The 24,772-nt window shown below is 50.7% G+C and overlaps 1 protein-coding gene across 1 annotated transcript; it reads left to right on the top strand.

Annotated features, from left to right (window-relative positions):
• Positions 1–24,768, top strand: LOC149287014 (tyrosine-protein kinase BAZ1B-like). Its single transcript, XM_089493538.1, has 19 exons — positions 1–232; positions 4,653–4,769; positions 5,749–5,893; positions 6,170–6,374; positions 7,298–7,419; positions 7,645–7,842; positions 8,096–9,770; positions 9,929–10,067; positions 10,805–10,950; positions 11,921–12,038; positions 13,333–13,431; positions 17,117–17,291; positions 17,704–17,889; positions 19,876–20,023; positions 20,207–20,354; positions 20,456–20,577; positions 22,124–22,278; positions 22,605–22,708; positions 22,874–24,768. The coding sequence occupies exons 1-19, from the start codon at positions 108–110 to the stop codon at positions 23,247–23,249; spliced, it is 4,503 nt and encodes a 1,500-aa protein (XP_089349664.1). The 5' UTR covers positions 1–107; the 3' UTR covers positions 23,250–24,768.
• The last annotated feature ends 4 nt before the right edge of the window (positions 24,769–24,772 follow it).

The raw sequence follows: 24,772 nt of genomic DNA, 5'->3' as shown, positions 1-24,772 counted from the left end.
AGCAGCGGCGCCCTCCGCCCGGTTTGTTGTTGTCGGAGGCGCGCAGAGGAAGCGGAGGAGGCCATTTTCCGGGCGCCTGGCTCTGGCTCTGGCTCTGGCTCCGGGCGATGGCTCCGCTGCTGGGCCGCAAGCCCTTCCCGCTGGCCAAGGCCCTGCCTCCTGCTCCGCCGGGAGAGCCGCCCGAGGAGCGCTTCGTCGTCGCCCACACGCAGGAGGCCTTCCGCTCCAGAGAGTATCCTAGTCCGAGCGAAGGAGGGAGGGAGGCAGGGAGGCGGCCCTTTGTTCCCCTGGCCCTTGGAGCCTTCTCTCGCCGGACGGCGCTCCCCGGGATTCCCCGGCCCTCAGCCGCCAAAGTCATCGGGGACACAGACGCCTCCCCAGGGACTCCTATGGAGAAGCATCTCCCCATGTTTGCCTAGCAGGAGCTGGTCCCCGATGAGTCCCTTTGGGCCGGGATCCCCCGATGAGTCCCTGTGGACAAGCCTGGCTTCCCTATGGGCAAGTGTTTTCCCTTGGTTCCCTATGGGCAAGGGCTCTGCCATGTTTCCCTATGGGCAAGTCTTCCCCAATGCTTCCCTATGGGCCAGGATCCCCCAATGGTTCCCTATGGGCAGTATTCCCCAATGAACCCTTATGGAGAAGCCTGGCTTCCCTCTGGGCAAGCGTTTTCCCATGGTTCCCTACAGGCAGGTATTCTCCAATGCTTCCCTATGGGCAAGTCTTCCCCAGTGCTTCCCAATGGGCAAGTAGTGCCATTTGTTTGAGCCTGTCCCCTCCAAGCGTTCTGCTTCTGGGGTGTGTCTTGGGTGCCTTTGGGGCTGGGAAGGGAGAGGCATGGGTAGCAAGACCTTTCCTGGACCAGGCCTTCTCCTTTGGGCGCCTGAGGCGGAGGGGGGCTGGGAGCAGGAGCTTCATAGGCTCAATGAGGAAGAGAGAGAACGGGGGGGGGGGGGTCTCCAGGGAACCCTGGCCTAGAGAGTTGTTGTCTGGCTTTGAAGCCTCTGTGCTCTCAGTGTATAAAGTGTATATGGATGACAAATGGACCCTGCCTTTAGACTGGGGTCCCATCTCCAGCTGGGAGAAGGAGAGAAAGGCCGCATGCGGGTGGCTGGGCTCAGCCAGGGGATTGGAAGGGTCTCTTTGGCCCTGGCCAGCAGCAGCAGCCCCCCTCCAGAATCTCTCTTCAGGTGTAGGCTTATATCCAGCCCTCTGAAGCACTCCTGGTTCCAAGTGTTTCAGAGAAGGCATGATAACAGCCGGGATTCTGTTGCTAGTCTGACCTAAAGTCGGCTCATGGAATCGGAGGGATTTTCCAGTGTGTCGACTTACCATTTAGCCATTTGCCAAATGGGCCTCTTGAGCCGGGACTCACCAACAGGATTCCAGCCAGTAACAACAACAACAACAACAATAGCAATCGCAAGTTCCTTTCTATCCCGCTTATCAGCGCACTTAAGCACTCCCCAAGTGGTTTACAAAGCGTGCGCTAATTGCCCCCAACAAGCTGGGGACTGATATCATGGCCGTAATGACAACAGGACTAATTGTTTTGGATGCTGGTCCTTGTGAGATGCAGAGATAAAGCCCTTTGAGATAAACCTTTGCCTGAGCCAGTTCTTTTCCCCCCTGGCTTCCCTCAGGGCCATCCAGCTCTGGCCTGGATGCTTCAGGGCCCAAGGAGAAGGGCCCTGCTTCTGAACTTCCCAGACAGCCCCCTCCCCTGACCCCCAAATCTTCTCCCTTCCACATAAGGTTGAATCCCAGTTCACCCAGTGAGGCCGACCAGTAGAAACATGCCCTGCATGAAAACAGGTTGTGGTCATTATGGCCATTAGCCATGCGGTGCATGAATTAACTGATCACAAGAAGCTCTAGTAGCAGCTGAGTGAGATGAGGACTGGTTCAGAATTGAAGGCAAGAGCCTCTGTTTTGTGGAGTTGGGTTCAGTCAGCAGGCTTTGGAGGAAAATGACACAATATGACACAATAAAGGGGTGTTGGAAATGGCAGAAGAAGCTGCCGTCCTAAATCCCGTTTCCCCTCCGTCCGTTGTGTTGCGTGTGGCCACTTGTGCTGCTCTGGCGCCTGTTTGGAGTCCTAGTTCGGACGCCTTGCCATGGTTCTCAGTTCAGTGCTTTGCGGTGGCCTCCCCAATGGGAAGTCATAGGACTGGTTTACCTGGTGAGTTACTTAGCTGACCTTTTGGGGAGGTGTTTTTCCCCCTTTCTTTAAAGTACTCTTTCATTGTTGCTTCTTTCTCCTTTATTTGCATCAGCTTCTCTGGCTGTATGCATCTGCCTTCACTGTTTTGCAGTGGCTTGATGTTTTCTCATGCTTCGCTGTACAAGGTAGGCTGCAAGCTGGAGACGGAAGTTGGTGGAGAGTTGAGGTGGCTTCACGGACGGATAGGGATCTGAAGGGGAATCTTCCACATTGAGATCTCCCATTGTGTCTCTGTAGCGGATGCCTGTGTAGAGCAGCCTTGACAGTCAGGCTGTCTCCCGTCCGTTTGTTTGCCTTCGTCTTAAAAGCAGCAAGCCTGATGGCAACCCAAGCAGTGAAATGTGGCGTCCACACATGGGAATGTGTTGTTTCAGCCTTTTTGCTCTGTGTACGCTCTCACATCTTTGTTTTGCGCCCAGGCCGGTCTCTGACCTCGCTGTCGTGTCTCTGTTTCTTCCTTTGCACACACTCACACCCGCTGTCTTTGCTCAGAGCAGCTTCTTCGGCTGGGCTTGGGTTGCCCCATTACTTTGCGCCTGCAGGGGGGACTTGGCTGCAACGTCCGATGAATCATCTGTACAGCAAGAGGTTTATGAGGTGGAAATTTACTCCTGAAGGCCTGGACTTGCTGGTTCTCGTGTTGATAATCTGTTTAGCATCCCATGGCCAGAAGCTGTTCTATGAAATTGGGGCTCCCGGGCTTAAGCCCTTGTGCTCAGAAGGGCTTGGATAAGGCAGAAGCTTCTCCGCTGTAACCGCAGAAGAAGCAGGAGTCTGCATCCCTCTTGCAGCTTGTTTTGTCCAGAAGAGCGTAGTCAGATGTGCCTGATAGATAAGCGTGAGGAAGCCTTGTTAAACCAGACGTTGTCCCACAGCGTTGGCCTCAAGGAGCTTCTTTGTCTGAGAACCGGAGGAGGATCTGCAGTTGCGTGGGCTGGCGGTTGCTTTGGGGAGAGCATGGGGGCAGCATGTGTCGGGCGCACGGAGCAGTGAGCCTGCATTGAGAGACACTGCCTGTTTTCCTCCAAATTCGCTTTCTTTGCGCCTGCTGTTTGGGAAGCCTCTAGGGATGAGCCAGCGCATGGGCTGCGTAGCTACAAAGTGAGACGATGGCGCTGTCAGACGGAGGAAAGGGACATGATTGGTAGTTCCACGGGGCTCTGTTGCAGGGGAGGCACACGCATTGTGGCTGCTTTTTGAAGCTTCTCTGCTGTCAGAGAAGTTGTGGAGGTGTGTGAGAAATTGGCGGCATGAGACCTCTCTTCTGTTCAGTTAGAATTTGGTTCAGTGGGGCTGCATGCTTAGGGTTAGGCTTAGGCTAAACACAGTTGACCCAGGCTCTGCATTGGAATGCTTTAGGCACAGGGACTCTGTCTTTCACCCATGAGGCAAAGATGTCTGACTGTCAAAGCAGGAAATAGAGCCTTCAGAGGGCATGAGGGAGACTCAAGAGCATTGCCAGAGGTTGGCACTTGGGTGCCTTTCTGTGCCACATTTGGCTTGCACAGGTAACCAGATGCAGCTTCTCTTGCGTGTGGCACACACTTTGCCTTGGCAGCTTTGAGAGGGGAGGGGTGGCCCTGGTTGGGGTCTGCCCTGGTCTTTTGCTCCTTGCCTTCTTTACCTCTCCTGAACCCACGTTACCCATCTTGGTCACCTGGCATTAATCACTTCTGGAACACTTTGTGGCTTAACGTTGACTGTCGGTGGCCAGCCCAGTTGGAAAGAAGTTGTGGGTCTTGTATGGAGCGCCTGGGCGCTGGTGAGGGTTTGTAGAAACACGGCTTCCGTCTGCTAGGAGTATTTGTGATCAGTCAGGATGGGAAGCCATGCGTCTGGGAGGAGGCCAAGGGAACCTTTCTCTGGTTGACAGTTTGGCAGCAAGCCTGTCCCACCAACAGAACTTGCAGTCTCTCTGTACAAACAGAAGAAGAGAGTTTGGCCTGTTACAGACAGCCAAAATAAAGCTGCTTCGAGTCACTTTGGAGGTATGATATTTCAATGATACATGCGTCCTAAGAGTCCAAAGGCCGCACCAAAGCCACGCTCCAGTCCTAAGGACTGGAGTGCAGCTTTGGTGAAGCTTCCAGACTGTTAGGACTCATGCATCATTAAAATACCATACCTCCAAAGTGACTCGAAGCAGTTTTATTTTGGCTGTCTGTAACAGGCCAATGACACCTGAAGCCAGGATCTTAAATGAACAGCAAATTCTGGCTTAAAGCTGATTTAAGATCTTGGCTTCTTTGGGGCCGTGTGTGTCTGGCTTTGGATCTCACACGGTTCCTCATTTGTTTATCCACCCATTTGAAGGGGTCAAAGCAAAATGGGATCTTGGCTATGTACAAATGTTACCTTCGCATAAAACAGTGCAAACAATCACACTTAAAACTGAGCGTATGCTGTTTTCCTGAGCTCTGTCTCCTTCAGAGAGTATGAAGCGCGGCTAGAGAAGTACAGCCAGCGAATATGGACCTGCAAAAGTACCGGCAGCATCCAGCTGACGCACAAAGAGGCCTGGGATGAAGAGCAGGAAGTCGCAGAGCTGTAAGTAGCAGCCTCCAAACAGCGGAGGCTGGGCACCAGCCCAGTGTGCCTCTCTCTCTCTCTCTCTGTGGTATATTTGGCAAGACATTGGCTTTGCTGTAAAAGGCCTCAGAATGAGTCACTTGTGAGCCAGTGTTCAAAAGGGAAGCCTTTTCTCAGGTCTTGTACACAGAGCGTGTAAAAGTGCCTTTCCCTCCTGTTATGTTCACTAGGCCCTCTTAGAAACTGAGGCTGTTTGCTCAGCTCTGTTTCAGCTTTGCTCTTTCCTCTCCGCTCGTGTGCGGACCACATTTATCCTCGTTGCTGTTTGGCCTTGCAATATGTATTTCACATGTTGTGTTTCTCATTTGCTCTGTGTGGAGTCTGCCGATCTCATAAAAAGTTGCACTGTTTGAAAAATCAATCGCTGTCTAAGTGAATATTACAGCAGAAGGCTCAGCATCTGAAGCAAAGCTTCTGGTACAGATCTTCCAAAGAGCAGATGGTGAATGACTGCAGTTGGGTTTGCGATGGAAAGAAACCTACTAAGAAGGCCATGCTCACATTCTTCTCTCCATAAAGAGTTACGACTCCCCTTCCTCCATTTGCAGTCTAAGTGCTGCAGTCAAGAGCAGAATGGACTGCCTTGGCTGTTCTCTATGAGAACCAGGCCTCAAGAAGACTTGCAGCCATTTGGGGAGTTGGTGCTGAAGGCGTGCTTCCAGTGTAATAACAGTAATATTTTCAGGCTCCCACTCTCCAAAATTAGAGAAGTCCTAGCAACTGCAGTATAGCGTTTTTTCCTCCTTTTTCTCTAAATAGGAATAGACTATTGTTTTTGCTTGTGTGTGTACATGTATGTGTATGCGCATGGGCAAGGAATGGCTCCTAGGATCTGTCTGCTTATTAATGGCAGGTGGTTGCTGGCCCTGTGAGTTTGCCTTTGCCCACCACCAATGGCTGCTTACGTGGAACATGCTCTGTGCGCTCTCTTTTCCAGGCTGAAAGAGGAATTCCCAGTCTGGTATGAGAAACTTGTCTTAGAAATGGTCCACCACAACACCATCTCTTTAGAAAAACTGGTAGACACCTCCTGGCTAGAGATCATGACCAAGTTTGCCGTTGGAGAAGAGTGTGACTTTGAGGTAAGGGACATTGACCAGGAGCTTGGGAGCTACAGATTGAGGAGATAAAAATATTTTAACTAATAATTGCTCAAATAAAGATTTTTGCTCCAACTCTGAAGTAAAGCTTTCCTACCATCCTGTAGTTAATAGTCACTTGTGGTGTATTTGCTACAGATGAAATGTTGTGGGTTGGGGAGTCATGGCAGTCATTGTTTTGCATCTAATTACATGTGTCCAACGTTGTGTTGGCTTGGTTTCCTGCCCAGTCCTGATCCTCTCTCTTCTTCCATTCAGGTTGGAAAAGAAAAGGTGCTCCGGGTGAAGGTCCTGAAAATACATCCTCTGGAGAAGCCGGCGGAAGAGGAAGCGGCCACTGAGAAGAAACCTGACGGAGCCTGTGACTCCCCATCCAGCGACAAAGAGAATTCCTCTCAGGTCATCCAGGACAACCAGAAAGAGCTGGCGCTAAAGGAGGAGGACAGCAGAAGAGAGAGTCTGAGTGAGTAGCCATGCCCAGTGGTCCTTGCCTTTGAGGAGGGAGCCTGGTATGGAAATGGTACAATGGCCATGTCCAGTACTGGTTCTGGCAAAGACTGTGGCCCGAAGTGGGACTTCCTTGCCTTTGTATTTTGACTTGGCTCTTGCTGAAGGGCTCCATGGTCCTCAAGATGGTTCTGATACCCCCGGACACTTCTGAGGATTGAGGTTCCCCTGGGTTTTTGAAGATAGGGATGAAGTAAGTGCCTTTGGCCTGTACTGAGGATACCTCCTTTGCTCTTTGAGGCCTCAGACTTTAGCAAAGGTTCTTTAGCAAAAGGTGACTGACAGATCATTTCAGAAAGTACTTTGCAAAACCACATAATTAACTTGTTGAGAGAGTTGCTACAGGGTGCCTTTTAGCTGCCAGTGTGGTATTTATGCTGGTGGGTTATTTTTGTTGCCATGCTTTGTGTTACTAAGGTTTTCTAAATGTGATTGTGATAAGGGCAGTGGTGGCCACTGGCTCTGGTGGCTTTTTAAACAGCAGAATGAGGACATGAGGTTTCTCCACAGTTATTAAACCTGATGGCTTAGTGGCATTTCCATGTTCACAGAACGTATGCTTTACATACCAGATTTTGGGAGTGGGGGGAGCCACTGTTACTTCCTAGCTCTTCTTATGAGCATCTTCCTAGTAGCATCTGTCTGTAGGATGTAGCCTGTTGTTAGCCCTCCAGTGTGCACTCTATTGGTACAAGCTCTTAAACTGATGTGCCAGCTTGCCTTTCTGCTCATGCGTTTGGCACTGAGTGGGTATGTGGGGGTTTCTCGGTACGTGTCACAAGCTACAATCTTTCCTCCAGATTCTGCGAATTCAGATTTCAGGCTTTTTGGAGCCCTGTATTGCAAACTCATTCTCTCTCTTCTCTTACGGCTGGACAGATGACCGAGCGCGCCGATCGCCTCGGAAGCTTCCGACTTCGCTGAAGAAAGAAGAGAGGAAATGGGTCCCTCCAAAGTTCTTGCCGCACAAGTATGATGTCAAGCTGCAAAACGAAGACAAGGTGAGGCTTCTGCTTTGGGCCTCCCCCTCTGCAGAGTAGAGGCAGCATTCTGGGGGGGATTGATGGTGCAGCTCCATAAGGTTGCCATACAGCCGTGGCCCTGAGGGTCAGTCAAGAGCAGTTAGAAGTCCCATCGGCACTTAAAGGTGATGGTTGACTAAGGGCTTTCTATGTATCATTGATCAAGAAAGGGGAGTCAAAGGGTGTTTTTCCTTGTCTCCCAAGATTATCAGTAACGTGCCAGCCGAGAGCTTGATCCGGACGGAGAGGCCACCCAACAAGGAGATTCTGCGCTACTTCATCCGCCACAACGCGCTTCGGGCCGGAATGGGCGAGAATGCCCCTTGGGTGGTGGAGGACGAGTTGGTGAAGAAATACTCTCTTCCCAGCAAGTTCAGCGACTTCTTGCTTGACCCACATAAAGTGAGAAACATGGCAAGATTTGGCTTGGAAGTGTGTGTGTGGGGGGTCAGTCCTGGGTGGCAAGGGGTCCACTCAATCTCCTATTGTCCTCTTGTGTTGGGGGGTTAATCCCCCCCAACAGACCTGTTTTTGCACTTCCAAGAGGTATTTAAAATATATATAGATATATACCATTGGCAGTCTTTGAACAATATTAGTATCCATGTGTGGTTTTATGCATAGCATTTACTTTTGACATCTCCTTGGATTCCAGTACCTGACTCTCAATCCTTCAACGAAGAGGAAGAGCACGTCGTCGCCTGATAGGAAGCCTTCCAAAAAGCCCAAGTCGGACAGCTCTTCTCCAGGTCTGAACCCCTCGCTGTGGTGTAGCGTGGCCTTGAAGAAAACCATCATTGGCTCCCCGCTGAAAGTCAAAAACTCCAAGGCCCCCAAGACCCCCGCTGAGGAGCTGGAGGAAATGATGAAACTGATGTCGCCTGGGAAGCTTGGCAACAACGTGAACAGGAAGCGCCTGGGGAAATCCCTGGACCCCAAGCAGAAGAATAAGAGGCTGTTGAACGGGCAGAAGTCATCTGGGAAGTCACGGTCTCCCAAGAAGGACTCCAAGATGAAGATGAAACAGATGACACTGCTGGACATGGCCAAGGGCACTCCCAAAGTATCCAGGGCACCACGGAGCTCTGGGGCTGGGCCCAAGTCCTCCAGCAAGCCCTCCAAGCATCTCCCGCCGGCCGCCCTCCACCTCATTGCCTACTACAGGGAGAACAAAGGCCGCGAGGACAGGAAGAGCGCCCTCTCCTGTATCATCTCCAAGACTGCCCGGCTGCTCTCCAACGAGGACCGGGCCCGCCTCCCTGAGGAGTTGCGGGGGATCGTCCAGAAGCGCTACGAACTCCTTGAGCACCGGAAGAACTGGGCCTCCATGACGGAGGACCAGCGAAAGGAGTACATGATGAAGAAGCGGGAGAAGCTGAAGGAGAAGCTGAGGCAGAAGGCCAGGGAGCGGCGGGAGAGGGAGATGCTGCAGAGGCTGGAGAAACAGAAGCGCTACGAGGACCAGGACCTCAAGGGGAGCCCCCTGCCCACCTTTAAGCTGGTGGATACGCCGGAAGGGCTCCCCAACACCCTCTTTGGGGACGTGGCCATGGTGGTGGAGTTCCTCAGCTGCTATTCGGGGCTGCTGCTGCCTGACGCTCAGTATCCCATCACCGCTGTTTCCCTCATGGAGGCCCTGTGCGCTGAGAAGGGCGGCTTTCTCTACCTGAACAGAGTTCTGGTCATTCTCCTGCAGACGTTGCTGCAAGACGAGATTGCCGAAGACTACCTGGAGCTGGGCATGAAGCTCTCCGAGATCCCCCTCACCCTGCATTCTGCCTCTGAGCTAGTCCGCCTCTGTCTCCGCAAGTCAGATGTCCAGGAGGAAAGCGATGCTTCGGAGAATGCGGAAGAGAACAAAGACCTGGCTGCCTTTGAGGACAATGAGGTCCAGGACGAGTTCCTGGAGAAGCTGGAGACCTCCGAGTTCTTTGAGCTGACCTGTGAGGAGAAGCTGCAGATCCTCACGGCACTCTGCCACCGGATTCTGATGACCTACTCGGTGCAGGATCACGTTGACGCCAAGCAGCAAGCCTCGGCCGAGCTGTGGAAGGAGCGGCTGGCGGTGCTGAAGGAGGAGAATGACAAGAAGAGGGCAGAGAAGCAGAAACGGAAGGAGATGGTGGCCAAGGGCAAGGAGTATGGCAAGGAGGAAAACAGCTTGGGGAAGGCTGGGATAGAGAAGAAGAAAGCCGGGGAGGCGGAGAAGGTGGTCAAGACGGAGACGCGGGTAGAGATGGAGGAAGACATGATCAGCACAGTCAAGAGCAGGCGACTCCTGGCCATCCAGGCCAAGAAGGAGAGGGAACAGCAGGAGATGCAGATGAGAGGTAGCCCTTGCAAGAGGGGCATGGAGGGAGGCAGTATTAGAACAGTCAAGAAGGGTAGGCTGTGTACTGTGAGAGCACTAACAGCTGTTTCTCTCTCTCTCTCTCTCTCTCTCTCTCTCTCTCTCTCTCTCTCTCTTCCCTGCCCTTGCCCCCATCAGTAAAACTTGAGAGAGAAGCAGAAGAGGAGAGGATTCGCAAGCATAAGGCTGCAGCCGAGAAAGCTTTTCAGGATGGCATTGCCAAAGCCAAGCTGGTCATGCGGAGAACGCCCATAGGCACAGACCGTAATCACAACAGGTAGGGAAATGGTACAGCCCAGCGACTGGCAGGGATATATGGTTGGTCCTCCTAGATTGGCATGGGCTTTGAACTGACTGGCATTGGCTGGAGGGATGTTTTTCCAGTCACACCTAATCCTTTTTCAACTGGAGGTGCTCAGGATTGACCCCAGGACCCTTTGCCAGCTATGGTTCATCCATTGAATGTGAGGTGATCACCTTTTCCCAGAATGGGCAGAAAAGGGCTTGTGTTGCTAAAAGGCCTTTGCAGATGCAGGGTGTTTGGGCATGTGGTTGGCCGTACTGTTTGCAGGCAGAGGATGTTTCCCATGTAATTGTCTGTTGGCCTGTCTTCCTTGCCTTTTAGCTTTCGTTTCTTTTCTATTTATGTATTTAATTTATTATTTGCTATCCCTCACTTCTCCTGGGAGTGTTAGGTGGCTCACAGTCTTTCGTGTAGAACCACAAATACCTAAAACCTTAGATCCCAAGCACCTGCCGAAACAGTATAAAAGCAACACAAGCCAGCAGGAAATAGGCACTTTCTTATTTCTTAATAGCTGGCAAACATAGGTGTCTTTTATCCTGGGGCTTGAAAAATCAAAGTGTGGCTTGAGGCACCTTCTTCCGAACAGCCAGAGGAGACAGTGTTGATGAAGGTGGACCACGTTGGCAGTGGCAGCAGACGGATCATTGAGGCCGGAGGGCTTTAGCCGGGGGTCAGTTTAGCCTCTTACTTCTGCCTGGTCTCTCTAGGTATTGGCTCTTCTCTGATGAGGTCCCTGGCCTATTCATAGAGAAAGGTTGGGTGCATGATGGCATAGACTATTGCTTTACGCCGCCTGAGGGGCAGGAGGAAGAAGACGAGGAGGAGGAGGAGGAAGATGAAGACTACCAACAAGGTAAGCTTGGCCATTTCTCATCCCTTCCTGATCAAGGAGCTGTGTGTCTGAAAACATGTTGATGGGTATCGATGTTATTAACTGCCATTGAGTCGATCCCAATTCATGGCGACCCTATGAATGAGGCATCTCCAAGCCCTCCTGCTCTGTTTAGGTCCTGTAGGTTCAGGCCCAGCAAATGATGGAGGCTCACAATGATAGGCTTCATGCTTGTGTGTAATGGTATAGATTGCTTGAAACAATGTCTATTGGTTAATGTTTATCGTATATCACTTAGACAAATCCGTAAAATTATTGTCACGTTAATTGTACAGTTTGTTTATAAATAACTAAAATGTTTTTCCCCATTAGCCCAGAGCACTTGGATGGTAATAATTTATTAGGAGGGAGAATGAATGAAATGCATTTGATGTGGTTTAAAGTGCCATATTCAGATGCAAAAGTTTGTTGGGAAATTGTTTGGGTTCCAGTACTTAAGACATGGCAATTCAATGTACCAATAGGATGGCAATTTGGTACCATCCTATCTTTGTATACTAGCTTGGTAATGAGCCATATTCAGTTAAATGGGACATATTTATGGATCAGTCTTTTTTTAAACTGCAAAGAGATGTTGCAAACAAGTTAGAATACAAATTCTGAGAGAGTTGTGCTTATAATAGCAAGATTGGTTTTTATATCTGACTAGGATTTTATCAGTTGCAGTCTCCCAGTGTAACCTGTGCTTTGTGCGTTCGCTGCGTTCGCTGTGTTAATGTCACAAGCCTGTGCGTTTCTAACAATGCAGAAAAGGATGGGAGTCATGAAAAAGCCTCCCCACCCACGGCCTCCTTCCCTCGCCCAGAAGGCAGGGATACCTGGCGCACAACAATAAGCCCAGCCTGTAACGCCACGATAGATTTTGCCAGGGCTGTTGTGGCCTGGGAGGGAGGCTTTGTTGTTGCTGACCAAGGGTTTTCTTGGCTTCCAGATGCCACGCAGGAGACCCTTGTGGAAGGCAGCGTCCTGAACACTCCTCCGCAGGGCGTCCTGCCCGTCCCAGAGATTCCCGTGGAGAATACAGTGCCCAAGCAAGGGCAGAACCTGTGGTGAGTCCCCCTTCCGTTTCTGGCTTTCTTTCTTTTTAACTTTAAATGTTTTATTGAAAAACAAACAGACATATAAAACCTACAAAACATACAAGCAAACTTTGTATTAAAATACACCGCAAATATACAAAGCTATAGCCACGTTTAAGTACATTTATACACTCTTTCATCCTCCCCCAATAATTATTTAATTAATAATTAATATTCTTCATTTTTCGTTCTTCTCTTCAATCTTCTCCTTTCATCCCCTACTCCTTTCTTTTCTCCCTCTCCTTTTCTTTCTTCTACTTCCTATCACCAACTCCCTTAAACCTCCTTTTCTAACATCCTTCTCCAGGCCCTTCTCTTCCTTCTTATCTACATTCCCTTCATTTTAACCTCCTTTCAACGTACCCTTACCTTCTTCCACATTTGCCCTCATATATCTTTAACCATTGATTAACCTTTAGTTTCTTCATACGAACATTCATCCCAAAAACACATAGGACAACCATCTTCATTCATTTGTCTTCACTTCCAAATATTGTTCCCCCTCCTGAAGGAAGGAAATCATGGGCTTTCTCCATGGGCAGAAGGGAGGCCTGCAACCCTCTTGGTGGAGTCATCAACTGGGAGAGATGGGACTTGGCTGCCTTGTCTGAGGCGTTGAAGGAGGTTTCAGCACCAGGCCATAGCTTGGGGGAAATGCAGCCTTATCTTGGCCCCTGTCCTGGTGGATAGCCCTTTACCTTTTCATGGTGCTGGGTTGCATTGGTGTTGATCACAGTTAGGACTGTGCCATAAACTCTTGATCCTTCCTAACGATACTGCAAGGCATTGGTATAATTGGCAGGCCTTGACTTAGGGAATTGTTTGGCCGGTTGCGACTGAAGCTGCTCTAAATAAATGAGAGCTTGTTAATCCATGAGATGTGTAATGCACAGTCCTTATCCTGAAGGGTGCCAGACAGACCCTCTGGCTGCTTGGCAGGCCTTCTGCCCTCAGCCATTGCCACCTGAAAGGAAGCACATCGATTACGGCATGAGTTTGGGAGGATCCGGCTGTGCGCTTGTATGCCAGCAGGGGGCAGGCAAAGCAGGACTATTGGGCTTCCCTCCGTGTTTTCAGCTGTTGGAGTAGACATTAGTCCTTTTGGATTATAGCTCTGCCTAGAGAAACGGAATAAGTTCTTTCAAATGTTTAAATAAAATAGCAGTCGACCACACTATTGTCTTGTTCATGAGCTGTGCTCCAGGTAAGTTTTGTTTTACCTTCCATCTGCAGGAATGCAAAGTTGGCTTCTGTTCTCTTGCAGGTTTCTCTGTGACAGCCAGAAAGAGCTGGACGAGCTGCTCTCGTGTTTGCACTCGCAGGGGATAAGGGAGAGCCAGCTGAAAGACCGGCTCCAGAAGAGGTGAGGGCTTCCTTTTGTGCTGCTGGACCCTAATAGAGCTTCCTCAGGGATTTCCAAGCAAAGTGGGTCTTGGCCCAGAGCAGGGCGATCAATGGGAAAGGGGCTGGGTTCAATCAAACCATTTTTCCAATATACAAAAATAGACATAAAAGAAATAAACTACTTTTTTCCCCAATTGTACAAGTGTCTTAAGTGTTACTGTAAGGTGACATCTCTTTTTCCTCATTTATCTAACAAAAATTTACGTTTAGACTGTTGTAGAGTTCTACCAGTTGATAGCATAGATAGGTTGTCCATTACTGCATATTCATATACTTTTGCTTCCCATTCCTTAACTGGGGGACCATAAGATTTCTTCCAATATTTAGCGTATCATGTAAATTAACTTACTAGAATCGTCTTGGTTCAGCTTCAAAGTGTCAGGGTCGATTATATTCAGTAAAAATAATTCAGGTGTGAAAGGCACACTTCTTTGCATATAATTTGCAATATCCCTAAATCTCTCTCTCCAGAATTTCCTGACCACTTTGCATTGCCACCACTTGCCATAAAACCAGCCCAGGGCTTTTCTGCATTTCCAACAGCTGCTATTGTTGGATTTTTTAATTTTTGCCAATTGGCTGGGTGTTAAATAACTTCTGAAGAACATTTTAATATAATTCTCCTTTAAGTTAGTGCATTTTGAAAACTGATGGCTGTTTAACCATGATCTTTCCCAACAATCCATAGAGATGTTATTTCCAATATTTTGCATCCATTTCATCGTATTATTTTTCACAACTTCTTTTTCCATCTCAATCTTTAATAAAGTCTTATAGAATTTGGAAATCATATGTTTCTCCCCGCCTATCAATATTTTGTCTACAGTATTCCCTTCATATTCAAGACCATATTTTTCTTTATCCTCTTTATATTCTTCTATAATTTCTTTATAACTAAACCAGTGGATTACAATTCCTTCATTCTCAAGTTCTTCTCTTGTTTTGATTCTTACTCCTCCTGGGATTTTAATTAGTAAATCCCTATAACATCACCGTTGCCTTCTTTTTATATTCTGATCTTTATGAAGGGCTTCTTGGGTAAAGTGCCACCCAGGAAGTCTTGAGTAGAAATATTTTTATAGGTATTCCAAACTTTAAAGAGTGGTTTTCTAATGAAGTGTTGATTGAATTCTTTCTTTACGTTACAATCTTCATAATTCAGATAGGCCTGCCACCCCATAGTTAAATTAAAGCTTCTAAATCAATTATCTTTTTATCCTGTAGAAGAATCCAATCCTTAACCCATGTCAGTGCAGAGGATTTAAAACAAACTTCCAAATGAGGTAGACCTAAACCCCCTCTTTCCTTACAGTCACACATTACCTGAACCTTGATTCTAGCTCTTTTCCCCTGCCACAAAAAGTTAGCAATATCTTTATTCCACATAAGAAACAGTTTCTTATTTTTCAGTATAGGTCATGTTTGAAAGAGAAAGAGCATTTTGGGTAAAATACACATTTGAATACATGCAATCTGCCCATTAATGAAAGTTGCTGTCTATTCCATTTCTTAAAGTCTTCTTTAATTTTTTCCCAAGTAAGAATATAATTATTTTCGTATAACTCCGAATTTTTTCCTGTTATTCTTATGCCCAAGTATTTAACCTGTTTCATAGTTTGAATTTCTGATTTGCTGTTCAGGTCTTCCGTCTCTTGGGGTGATAGATTTTTAGTCAAAATTCCACTTTTACTTTTATTGACTTGACACCCTGCTATTGAACCAAATGCATCCAATATTTTTTGTAACTTATTTATACATTGATTGGGATTTGCAAGAAAAACTACAAGATCGTCTGCGAAAGCACGTAGTTTGTATATTTGATTGTTAATTTTGATCCCCTGCACTGAAGCATCACCTCTTATTCTTCTACTTAACATTTCCATCACCATTAGAAACAATAACGGGGAAAGAGGACACCCCTGTCGTCTGCCTCTGTTTATGTTACATGGCCTTGTTCTCTCTCCGTTTACAATTATCTGGGAGTTCTGTTTGTTATAAATCATATTAATTCGATTCAAGTAACTTCCTTGAATTCCGCTTGCCTTTAGTACTTCTTTCATAAAGTCCCATTTTACCATATCAAAGGCCTTTTCAAGATCTAAGAAGGCCATGCCTACTTAAGGTGGCTGGCTTCTTGAGGCAGCTTGGCACGACCCTTCTGTGCCCCCTTGATCCAGCTTCTTTCTCATCTCCGGTGTAGCTGTGCTGCATGAACCCCAATTGTTGGTGGATGATGCACATGTCACAGGAGGAAGAGGAGGTCATAGAATCATAGAATAATAGAGCTGGAAGAGACCACACGGGCCCTGATCCAGTCCAACCCCATTCTGCCATGCAGGAAATCCAAATCAAAGCATCCCCATTGACAGATGGCCATCTAGCCTCTGCTTAAAGACCTCCAAGGAAGGAGACTCCACTACACTCCGAGGAAGGAGTATGTTCCACTGTCAAACAGCCCTTACTCTCAGGAAGTTCCTCCTAATGTTGAGCTGGAATCTCTTTTCCTGGACCTTGCATCCATTGTTCTGGGTCTTAGTCTCTGAAGCAGCAGAAAATAAGCTTGCTCCCTCCTCAATGTGACACCCCTTCAAATATTTAAACAGGGCTTTCATATCACCTCTTAACCTTCTTTTCTCCAGGCTAAACATCCCAAGATCCCTAAGTCCTTCCTCATAGGGCTTTATGGTTTCCAGACCCTTCACCATTTTAGTCGCCCTCCTTTGGACACATGGCTCCAGTTTCTCAGTGTCTACATGATCTGGTTTTGTTATACTGGGGTGGGCAACCTTTTGCTGTGGCGGGATCTCATAGACACCCCTGGAACCTTTGGGAGGCTGTATTATGGGGCTGCCCAATGGGTGGGATGGCGATTGGGGCAGCTGCACCACCCAGTCAGGGCTAGCATTACTTCTCTGAGGGTAGAGGCTTGCCCTTGCCCCACTGACTCCTTTCCCTCAGTCCCAGTAGAGGCAAGACCACTGTTTCCCTGCTGATATCAGAACCGGCAGGAGTAGAGAATAATCACAGTCCGACTCTTAATTCCCAGACCTCCAATAATCCCAGCAGTAAACGTCCTTCCCTGAAGGGTGCTGATGGTGGCCAGGAATTGGTGATCTACTCCCCACAGCCCAGCTGTTGACTGATCAGGGCTGGGCTGCAGGACTGATGGGTGGACATGATTCTTGGCTGCACCCTTACAAACCACTTGGAGAACAGCCAAGGACTCATGTTCCTTCAGCACTGGACCACAAGTTTTTTGGTTTTCCCAACACTCTGAGCGGACATTCTTCGTATGTGACGATGCGATCACAGATACGCCAAGGGATAGGTCATTTTTTCCTTCAGGGGGTCATCATGTACCACTTGGCAAGGCAAGAAAACTGTAGCTATTGCTTTGCGGGCCTGGAAAAACGCAAGACTTTCTGAGCCTTGAATTCCTCAGAGCTTACTCCATCCCTGAACTCAAATCAATCCTGATTCAGAATAACCTTTCAGTTGTGTCCCGTACCTGGAGTCAGGGCTGGAAAACAATGCGCCATTTGATAGAGATGGGTGGTGGTTGTTCTGGAGAAGCTCATCCAAGAGCCTAAGGGACTCATGCCTTCCTTGGCAGCTCCTCCTAGTCACCTCTGCTTCTCTCTTAGGTATCAAGACATCACCCATTCCATCCACTTGGCCCGGAAGCAGAACCCAGGCCTGAAGTCCTGTGATGGCAGCCAGGAATTGTTGAGCTTCCTGCGCAGCGACCTCATTGAAGTGGCCACGCGGCTGCAGAAAGGAGGCCTGGGGTACATTGGCGAGGGAGAGTTTGAAGCCAGGGTGAGCAGTACCTTCTGGGGTAGAAGAGGCCAGTAAAGAGCAGTTCATGTGTCAGGGCCACAGAGCAGGTGTCTGGTTTTTGCTGTGGACTTAGGCAGCTCCCAAGGTGGCCAGTGGTCCTCTTAATGGACCCCTAAAGATTAAGGCAGAAGCAGGGCAGTTGGGCAGGGTTCTGGAGTTCTGTTCTTTGGCACATGACCCTGTGAACATGGCTGTTCCTGCTAAAGTGAGACTAGGGATATTGTAGCCCTGCTCCTGTCAGCAAAGTTGCCCAGAACTGTGGCTGACGTTCCCCATCTGCAGTGCAGAAGTGCTCATGGAAAATTTGGGGTGGATGAGGGAAATGGGACAGCTGCTACCTGTTGGAGGTGATATTAGCAAGACTGTTTTTGTGCTTCTTTAAAAATGCCAGGTTACTTCACTGGAGAGCTTGAAAGATTTTGGGGAGTGTGTGGTTGCCCTCCAGGCCAGCGTCATCAAGAAGTTTTTGCAAGGCTTCATGGCCCCCAAACAGAAGCGGAGGAAGCACCAAGGGGAGGATGCCGTGGCCAAGGCTGAGGAGGTGGATGAAGAGAAGCGGGTGGCCGAAGAAGCCAAGGTCTTGATCCAGGAATACTGATAAGTCTAACCCCCTTCTAAGCCGGTGGGGTGGAGGTGGGTCACTGGGTGGGGAGCCTGATCAGCAAAGGAGGTCCACAAAAGGCTGCATCCTCTCCCCATCCTCAAAAGAAACAAGTCTCCTGGGATTGAAATCACAATGAACCATTAGAGGCTGAAAGGCTTCAGTCAGCTAAATTTACCTGGAAGTAAGCCTTGTTTGAAGTCCTAACTTTCAAGTAGGCAGGATTCATATTAAGCTAAGAGTGTATTTTGGTTTCCTGTGGGTTTTAAATGGAGAAGTTTTCTTAAGGGTGGCTCAGCAGTGTCCAAAAGCCAGAGTAGTCAGCAAGACCTTTGCACTTAAAACCATAGCCTTGACTTGTTCTTCATGGGGCCTTTGATTCTCGTTCCTCCAGAAAATTCCACTGGTGACCGCTGTTTTTCTTTGGCTGTGGCTGCTGTGCCTGTCGCCACCTTTTCCTCTTTGAGGCCAGAGCTGGTAGCGGACAGTGTTTCCATGACCGCCAGAGGCAACAATAGCTGCCCTTTTTGTCTGGCCCTGGCCTAAATCCTGACGGACAGCTCGGCACCAGTGTGGCTGACCTTTCCTTTCTCAAGGGTGGATGGTCTTGGGCCTTGTTTCCTCCTTGCTTCCAAGGGTCACAGTGAGGCTGCCAGGTGCTTTAGCTTAACAGCTTCCAGGTCTCTACGTTGGTCGACGTGTCTTGTCACTCTTGGCTTAGCGACTTCTATGGATTACTGACAGTTGCCAGCTGTTCTGATTTGATGGGGCAGAGGAGCAGTGGTCTCTGGGGTTCCTTCATTGGCAGCTGGGCCCTGCGAGGTCTTTGCTTCCACCTATCCCCCCCGCCTTCAGTTGTCTCTTTGACGCTAAAGACTTCAGATGGGGCAGGGGTCCTGGGCAGCTTCCTCCCTGCTGCTGGTACTATTTGGGAAGCCATGCCAAAAAGCCTGATGCTTTCTCCAGTGCAAAAGGGAGCCAAACTGCCAAGAGCGGCAGGGTTTGTTTTGGCCCAGTCCATTAGCGGCAGGACTCTGGGAGTAGCTCCTTGGGAAACTGATGTGTCTGAGAAGCATTCTGAGAATTTGGGAAAAGCAAGAGACTTTGCCAGGGAGCTCGCACTATTTTCCATCCGCCTGGCGACCTCCTCTTCGTCCAGGTACTGCTCCAGTGAGCAATAAGGAGGGAATTCTAGACTGGGGCGAAGGAGGGTTGTTTTCTTAGGTGTCCAGTTTACTCTGCTCTTGGTTGGCTTCAGTGGGAGGGGAATGTGCAACTCTGCAGAAAAACGGATGGTTTTGCTTGGCTCACGAACTGCTGTTAACAGCAGAGCTCAGCCGTTCCCTCTGGCGCTCCACAATGGCCCTAGTAGTGGAAGGGGAGAGTGGCCCCAGTGATGGAGGGGCCTCTTGATCTGTCTCCTTTGCCCCCACAGTGATGGGTTTGAGCTGGGAGCCCACAGCAGTTCTGGGCCCATGGCCCTCCTCTGGTTAACGGTGACTCTCTGAAGCAAAGAATTTGTTTGGTCCCTCCCTCAGTGGGTTTGCTGCTTATTATCCACCAAGAAAGCTTCTAGGGCCTTCGCATAGCTAAGTCAGGGACATTTAAGCCCTGGGGCCCGCTGGGTGGGCTGCGTTGCCAAGTGGGCACCGTTCTTGCAGGCTGCCACTAGAGGGCGGCCCTGGGGCTTCTCCAGTTTGGTGACCTGAGCTGTGCTTGCCCAGCTGTCCCTGCAGTTGATGGCCAGAGTCCTGGTCTTTGTTTTTCCTTGATGGTCAAGGATTTGGTTTGGATTTCAAAGTCAAGAATGCAGCTGGGAGGAAGGGAGGGGGAGTGTGCTGAGGCAGAACTGTGGCCTCCAAGGTCCCCTTCCCTTGAGCATTCCAGCCCTTGGGAGTCCAAAGGGGAAAGGTCGCTCTGGGGTTTGGCTGCCTGGGACTGACGCTCCTGTTCTGCCCCCAGGTTGCTTCGGCTGTGGAGAAGTGGAAGGGGGCCATCCGGGAGGCGCAAACCTTCTCCCGCATGCATGTGCTGCTGGGGATGCTGGACGCCTGCATCAAGTGGGACATGTCGGCTGAAAATGCCCGCTGCAAAGTGTGTCGCAAGAAAGGTGTGTGCTCCTTGCCCCTAGGCAGGGCTGCAGCGTGGGCTTGTCTCTTGATCCAAATTGGGCCCCAGAAGACAACGTGATGAATTTGCTATTGGGGAAAAGGGCAGTGTTGTCTGTCAGAGTTGGTCTTTTGACCTGCCACTGTGGCAACCCGAGACCAAATGGCTCCTTCCCTCCCACCAGGTGAGGACGACAAGCTCATCTTGTGCGACGAGTGCAACAAAGCCTTCCACCTCTTCTGCCTCAGGCCTGCCCTCTACGAGATCCCAGAAGGCGAGTGGCAGTGCCCAGCTTGCCAGCCTTCCGTCGCCCGGCGCAGCTCCCGGGGCAGGTGAGATTCCTGGGGCCAGGCAGCAGCTGCACTTCACTCAGACATGACTGAGAGTGCGTGTCTTTCTCTACAAGAAACTGACTGTTTAATCTGCCCTCTAGGAACTACGCTGAAGACTCTGTGGAAGAGGAGAGTGAGGGTGGCGAGGAGGAGTCAGAGGACGAAGAGGAGGAGGAGGAGGAAGAAGAAGAAGAGGAAGACTATGAGGTTGCTGGCTTAAAACGTAGGTCCCTGAGGCTTCAAAATGGGGCAGACAGCCGGGGAGTTGGTGGTTAAGGGCAGACAAGCAGGCACTTTCTTCAACCAGTGGCTCATCTTGTTAGCCCTCTTGCAGAAGGCTGTGCCAGCACCTTCCCTCCAGGCCTTGACCAGTCCCAGGGAAAGTGGTGCACCCTTTCTTAGCTGTGAGCTGTGTTACTTGAAAGGTGCCTGGTATGCCAGGGGGTTTTGCCCTCCCCTGGGCAGCCTTGGTGAGCAAAGGGAGGGCCGCTTGTGATGGGGAAACTAAGCCCTGGGGAAGGATTTACCCAAAAGGGCAGGTCTGCGGGGGTCCCTTGAACCCAGACCTCCTGGCTGGGCATTCTCCCCCTCTCTTCCTCCTGTCTGTCAACACGTGCCGTTCTGCTTTAATTGCTCTCCAGACTTCTGTGGAGCCCTTTCTAGTCTTGAAAGGGAGCTCATGTGTCGCAAGTATTTCTGCCTGCTTTTGAAGTTTGTTCAGGCTCCTTCCTGTTGGCCTGGCCAGGCCCAGCCGGGCCACTGCCTCTAAAAATAAAGCATCCAGCCTCCCGCCCGCCCACGCCCACACATCCCGCCCCGGCATTATAGGGCGTTTAATAGGGGAAGGTCACGGTGGAGAGATCTCCCATTTTTGGCCGGGTCCCCGCTAACAATCCTTGGCACAGTTTTGATCTCAAGTGGTGTTGCAAGAGAATGCTGGACTGCCAGACATCTTGCACATGTTGTGATCCCGGCCCAAGCGCAGGCAGGCGCCCACTATAACCCTAGGGACAGGGAACATGATGGATTGGTCAGGTCCTGCAGTAGAAGGGCCGCCTGTTCAGTGGCTGTTCTGTCACGGAGTGTGACAGGCAAGGAAGGCTGCCTTTCCGTCACAGCTGGGAGCCACCCTCCACTTGCTGTGAAAGGGTTGGCAGGCACACAAGCTCCCTTGTGCTGGAGTGCCATTGTTTGGGCTCTCCTTGCCAGCTGGCTGGAGTAACCCAACACCCAGCACATGCACTTTGGGAGGAGGGGGGGAGCAAGGGCTGACTGTTGAGGGAGCTTAGCAGCTGCTTTAGCCCATAGTAGGGCCTCCGGCCTGGAGCAATGCTGTGCTTACCCAGTCCTCCTTCAGGCGGCAAATGGAGGCAGTTGTCTTTGGGGCTGAACTGGGACCATCTCTCACTCCTCAACCTTGAGGCAGAATGGGAAGAGGGGCATTGGGGGGGCCCAAAGCTGTTCCTCAAGTTCTGAAGCAGTGAGAAGTGTATCCTGGCCTACCCCAGGTGCCCTTGAGGAGGGAAGGGGTGTCCTCCCGACTTGATGGAAGAAGTGGCTGGCATCCTGCCCTTGTGTACCTGGGGTTACTTGCCAGTGGGATGCCCTCCTCCTTTCTTAGGCTGCCCCCTCACTGGGCCAACTGCTACTTTCAGCTCTCTGTGGGATACCTTGAGCTCATGGATAGCCTCACCCCCTTGTCCCTTCTGCCTCCTGGGCTTCCCTCAAGTCCTGTCCTGACCTGTCTGTGTGCCCTTTCTGACTTGCAGTAAGACCCAGGAAAGCAGCCAAGGGCAAGCAAGGAGGCACTGCTGCAGATCCCCCGAGGCGAGGCCGGCACCAGGGCAAGAAGCGGGCAATGCACGCCTCACGAGGGTCCCGGCAGCAGGCAGCAGCTGTCACTGATGCGTATATTGATGAGCTGGTAAGAATGGCAGGATTGCCACCCCCCAAACATGCCCTTAGCAGCACAGGCCCCTTTGCCTGCTTCCTTTCTCCCTCCGCATTGTGCTGAGGGATCTCTGGCTGGGCATGGGCCATGCAGCACAGGGATGCCAAGTATCTGTCCCATGGGGCTGCCCCAATCTCTGTATGCAACACATTTCTGCCCCACCTGCTACTCAGCAAGAGTCTTGTCATACCAGGGCCTCCTCCAAATAGGGGCCAGGTATCCCAGGTTCCCCGTGATCAGGGAGTGAGATGGGAGAGGAAGCTTTTTCTGGGCCTCTTTTGAGTGTCTTTTCCATCCAGGTGCTTCAGACAAAGAAGGTCTCTCGCAGGCAGGACCTGGAGTTGCAGAAGTGTGAGGAAATCCTCAACAAGCTGGTCAAGTACCGCTTTAGTTGGCCCTTCAGGTGAGCCTCAGACACAGGTGGGAGGCAGGCAGATAGTGCATGCGGGATGAGCGCACAGGGGTTTCCTTGTGTGTAGTGGCCAAGGTGGGAAGGTAAGTCCAGTGGCCAAGTTAGCGAGGCCTCCAGCCATCCAGCTGGCCCCTCACGCCTGCCACTCTTTGGCAGGGAGCCGGTGACCACGGAGGAGGCGGAGGACTACTTTGAGGTGATCAGCAGCCCCATGGACTTCCAGACCATGCAGAGCAAGTGTTCGTGTGGCGGCTACCGCTCTGTCCAGGAATTCCTGGCCGACATCAAGCAGGTCTTCTCCAATGCTGAGCAGTACAACCAGAATGGCAGCCACGTCCTCTCCTGCCTGGAGAAGACAGAACAGTGCTTGATAGACATGCTCCGCAAGCACCTCCCTGGCCACACGTACGTGCGGCGGAAGCGTAAGCGGCCCCTGGCCCCAGCCGGCCAGGGACTCGAGGAGGGCTCCGTCGAAGGGGACAGCGATCCCGAGGCCTCAGACTACTTGCGGGGGCGGAAGAGGAAGAAATGAGGAGGGGCACCGGGACATGCTCGGAGCAGGCCTTCCCCCTCGCGTTGCCCGCAGCGGGATCGGCGCCCGGTTTTGCCCTGCCTCGACCACCCCTCGCCCGCCACCCTCCCTGCCAGCCTCTCCCTTGGCTCGCTCCCAGCAGTGTCCGGAAGCCCCGGATTGCCATTTGTCAAGCCTGAAAAGATAGAGGAGCATTTCCCCAATGGTGATGCCAGAGACGGGGTTTGCAACTGAGGAGGTTTGCCAGGAATGGAGCCACCCGCCCACCCCACCCGTTCTGGGGCAGCAAGGTTTGAAGGCTGGGGAGGATATCCCTTTCTGTTGGAGCTGCCGTTTTCCTCCCTCCTCTGCCATCTTGGTTGCCCTTCTGGCAAAGGACTGGAGCCGGGCACCAGACACAAGTCTTGGATGCGAACCAGCCCACCTGCTGTGGGTTAGGAGATGGTGTTGGTATTTCTAAGCAACTCCCCTGTCGACCGGGCAAGCACTTACCCTCGAGGGCCATTGCCATTCACCAGCATCTCTGTACAGACCCACTTTTTTGGGGGTGGTGGGTGTCTCCTTGTCTTTCTCCCCCTCGACTTTGGACAGCAGGGAGAAAGGCAGTCCCTTCCCGGTGGCACTTCCCTGCCCCATGCCAGCCCCCCAAGTGCGCAGCGAGGAGCAGTGCGATAAGGGACGCTGGTTCTCTGGACTTTGTAAACCCTGTCTTTTTTCTACTTAAGGAAAGATTCTCATTTCCCAGCAGTGGTCTTGTACAAAAGGAACAAAAGAAACAAATACCCCCCCACCCCCCCTGTAAGATACAGTCGTCTCGTGGCTTCAACTTGTACTGTACAGTTTATATGAGGATGTGTTTGCTTTATGACAGCCCCCCGCCCCACCTACCCCCCTTTCCTCCTAAACCACTTAGTTTTTTCCCCTTGGATCACATAGTTGGCATCGACCCGGGGGTCCGTCAGGGTTGTTCACTTTGTAGACTTGCCCTTGCCTCCTTTTGTAGCCAGGCTATTCCTCATCTCTACCACACACTTGCACACCCCACACTCGCAACACAACCCGGGCTGCATTGCAAATCTTGCAGCCCAGAGGAAGAGGTGGGCAGCTTCTGGCCATTCATGGAAGCTTGCTTTTTCTCTTGGCCTCTTCCTCCTCCTTCATTTCAGGGATAGTAGTCCCAGGTTGGCTCTAACAGGAAGGAGTTGCTTCCTTGGGGAAGTGAGGATTTGGGGGACGCTGCCAGGTCTTCTCTAGTCCCTCTCCTTTTGGCTATCTTTCTTTGCCTCTCACACTGACACCCCTCGATCTCGCAACCTGCCCCCCTTTTTCTCCTCTTCCGTCTCTTCTATCGAGATGGGTATTACTTTTCCTCCTCCTTTTTGTGGCAACCTCTACACAATAAGACTTTCTGGGACTCTGTTCTTTTTTAAGGATTGTTGTTTGGGGGAGGGGGGATTCTGCTAAGGGCTGTACTTGTAATAAACCAGAAATATAAAAGGTTTCTCCGTCTGCTTGTGGATTCT

This window comes from Sceloporus occidentalis, unplaced genomic scaffold (assembly GCF_023333645.1).
Source record: "Sceloporus occidentalis isolate IW3139 unplaced genomic scaffold, rSceOcc1.0.p SCAF_64, whole genome shotgun sequence".
NCBI lineage: Eukaryota > Metazoa > Chordata > Lepidosauria > Squamata > Phrynosomatidae > Sceloporus > Sceloporus occidentalis.
Note: the sequence above shows the minus strand (reverse complement) of the source record. Positions and strands in the feature narration are given on the sequence as shown.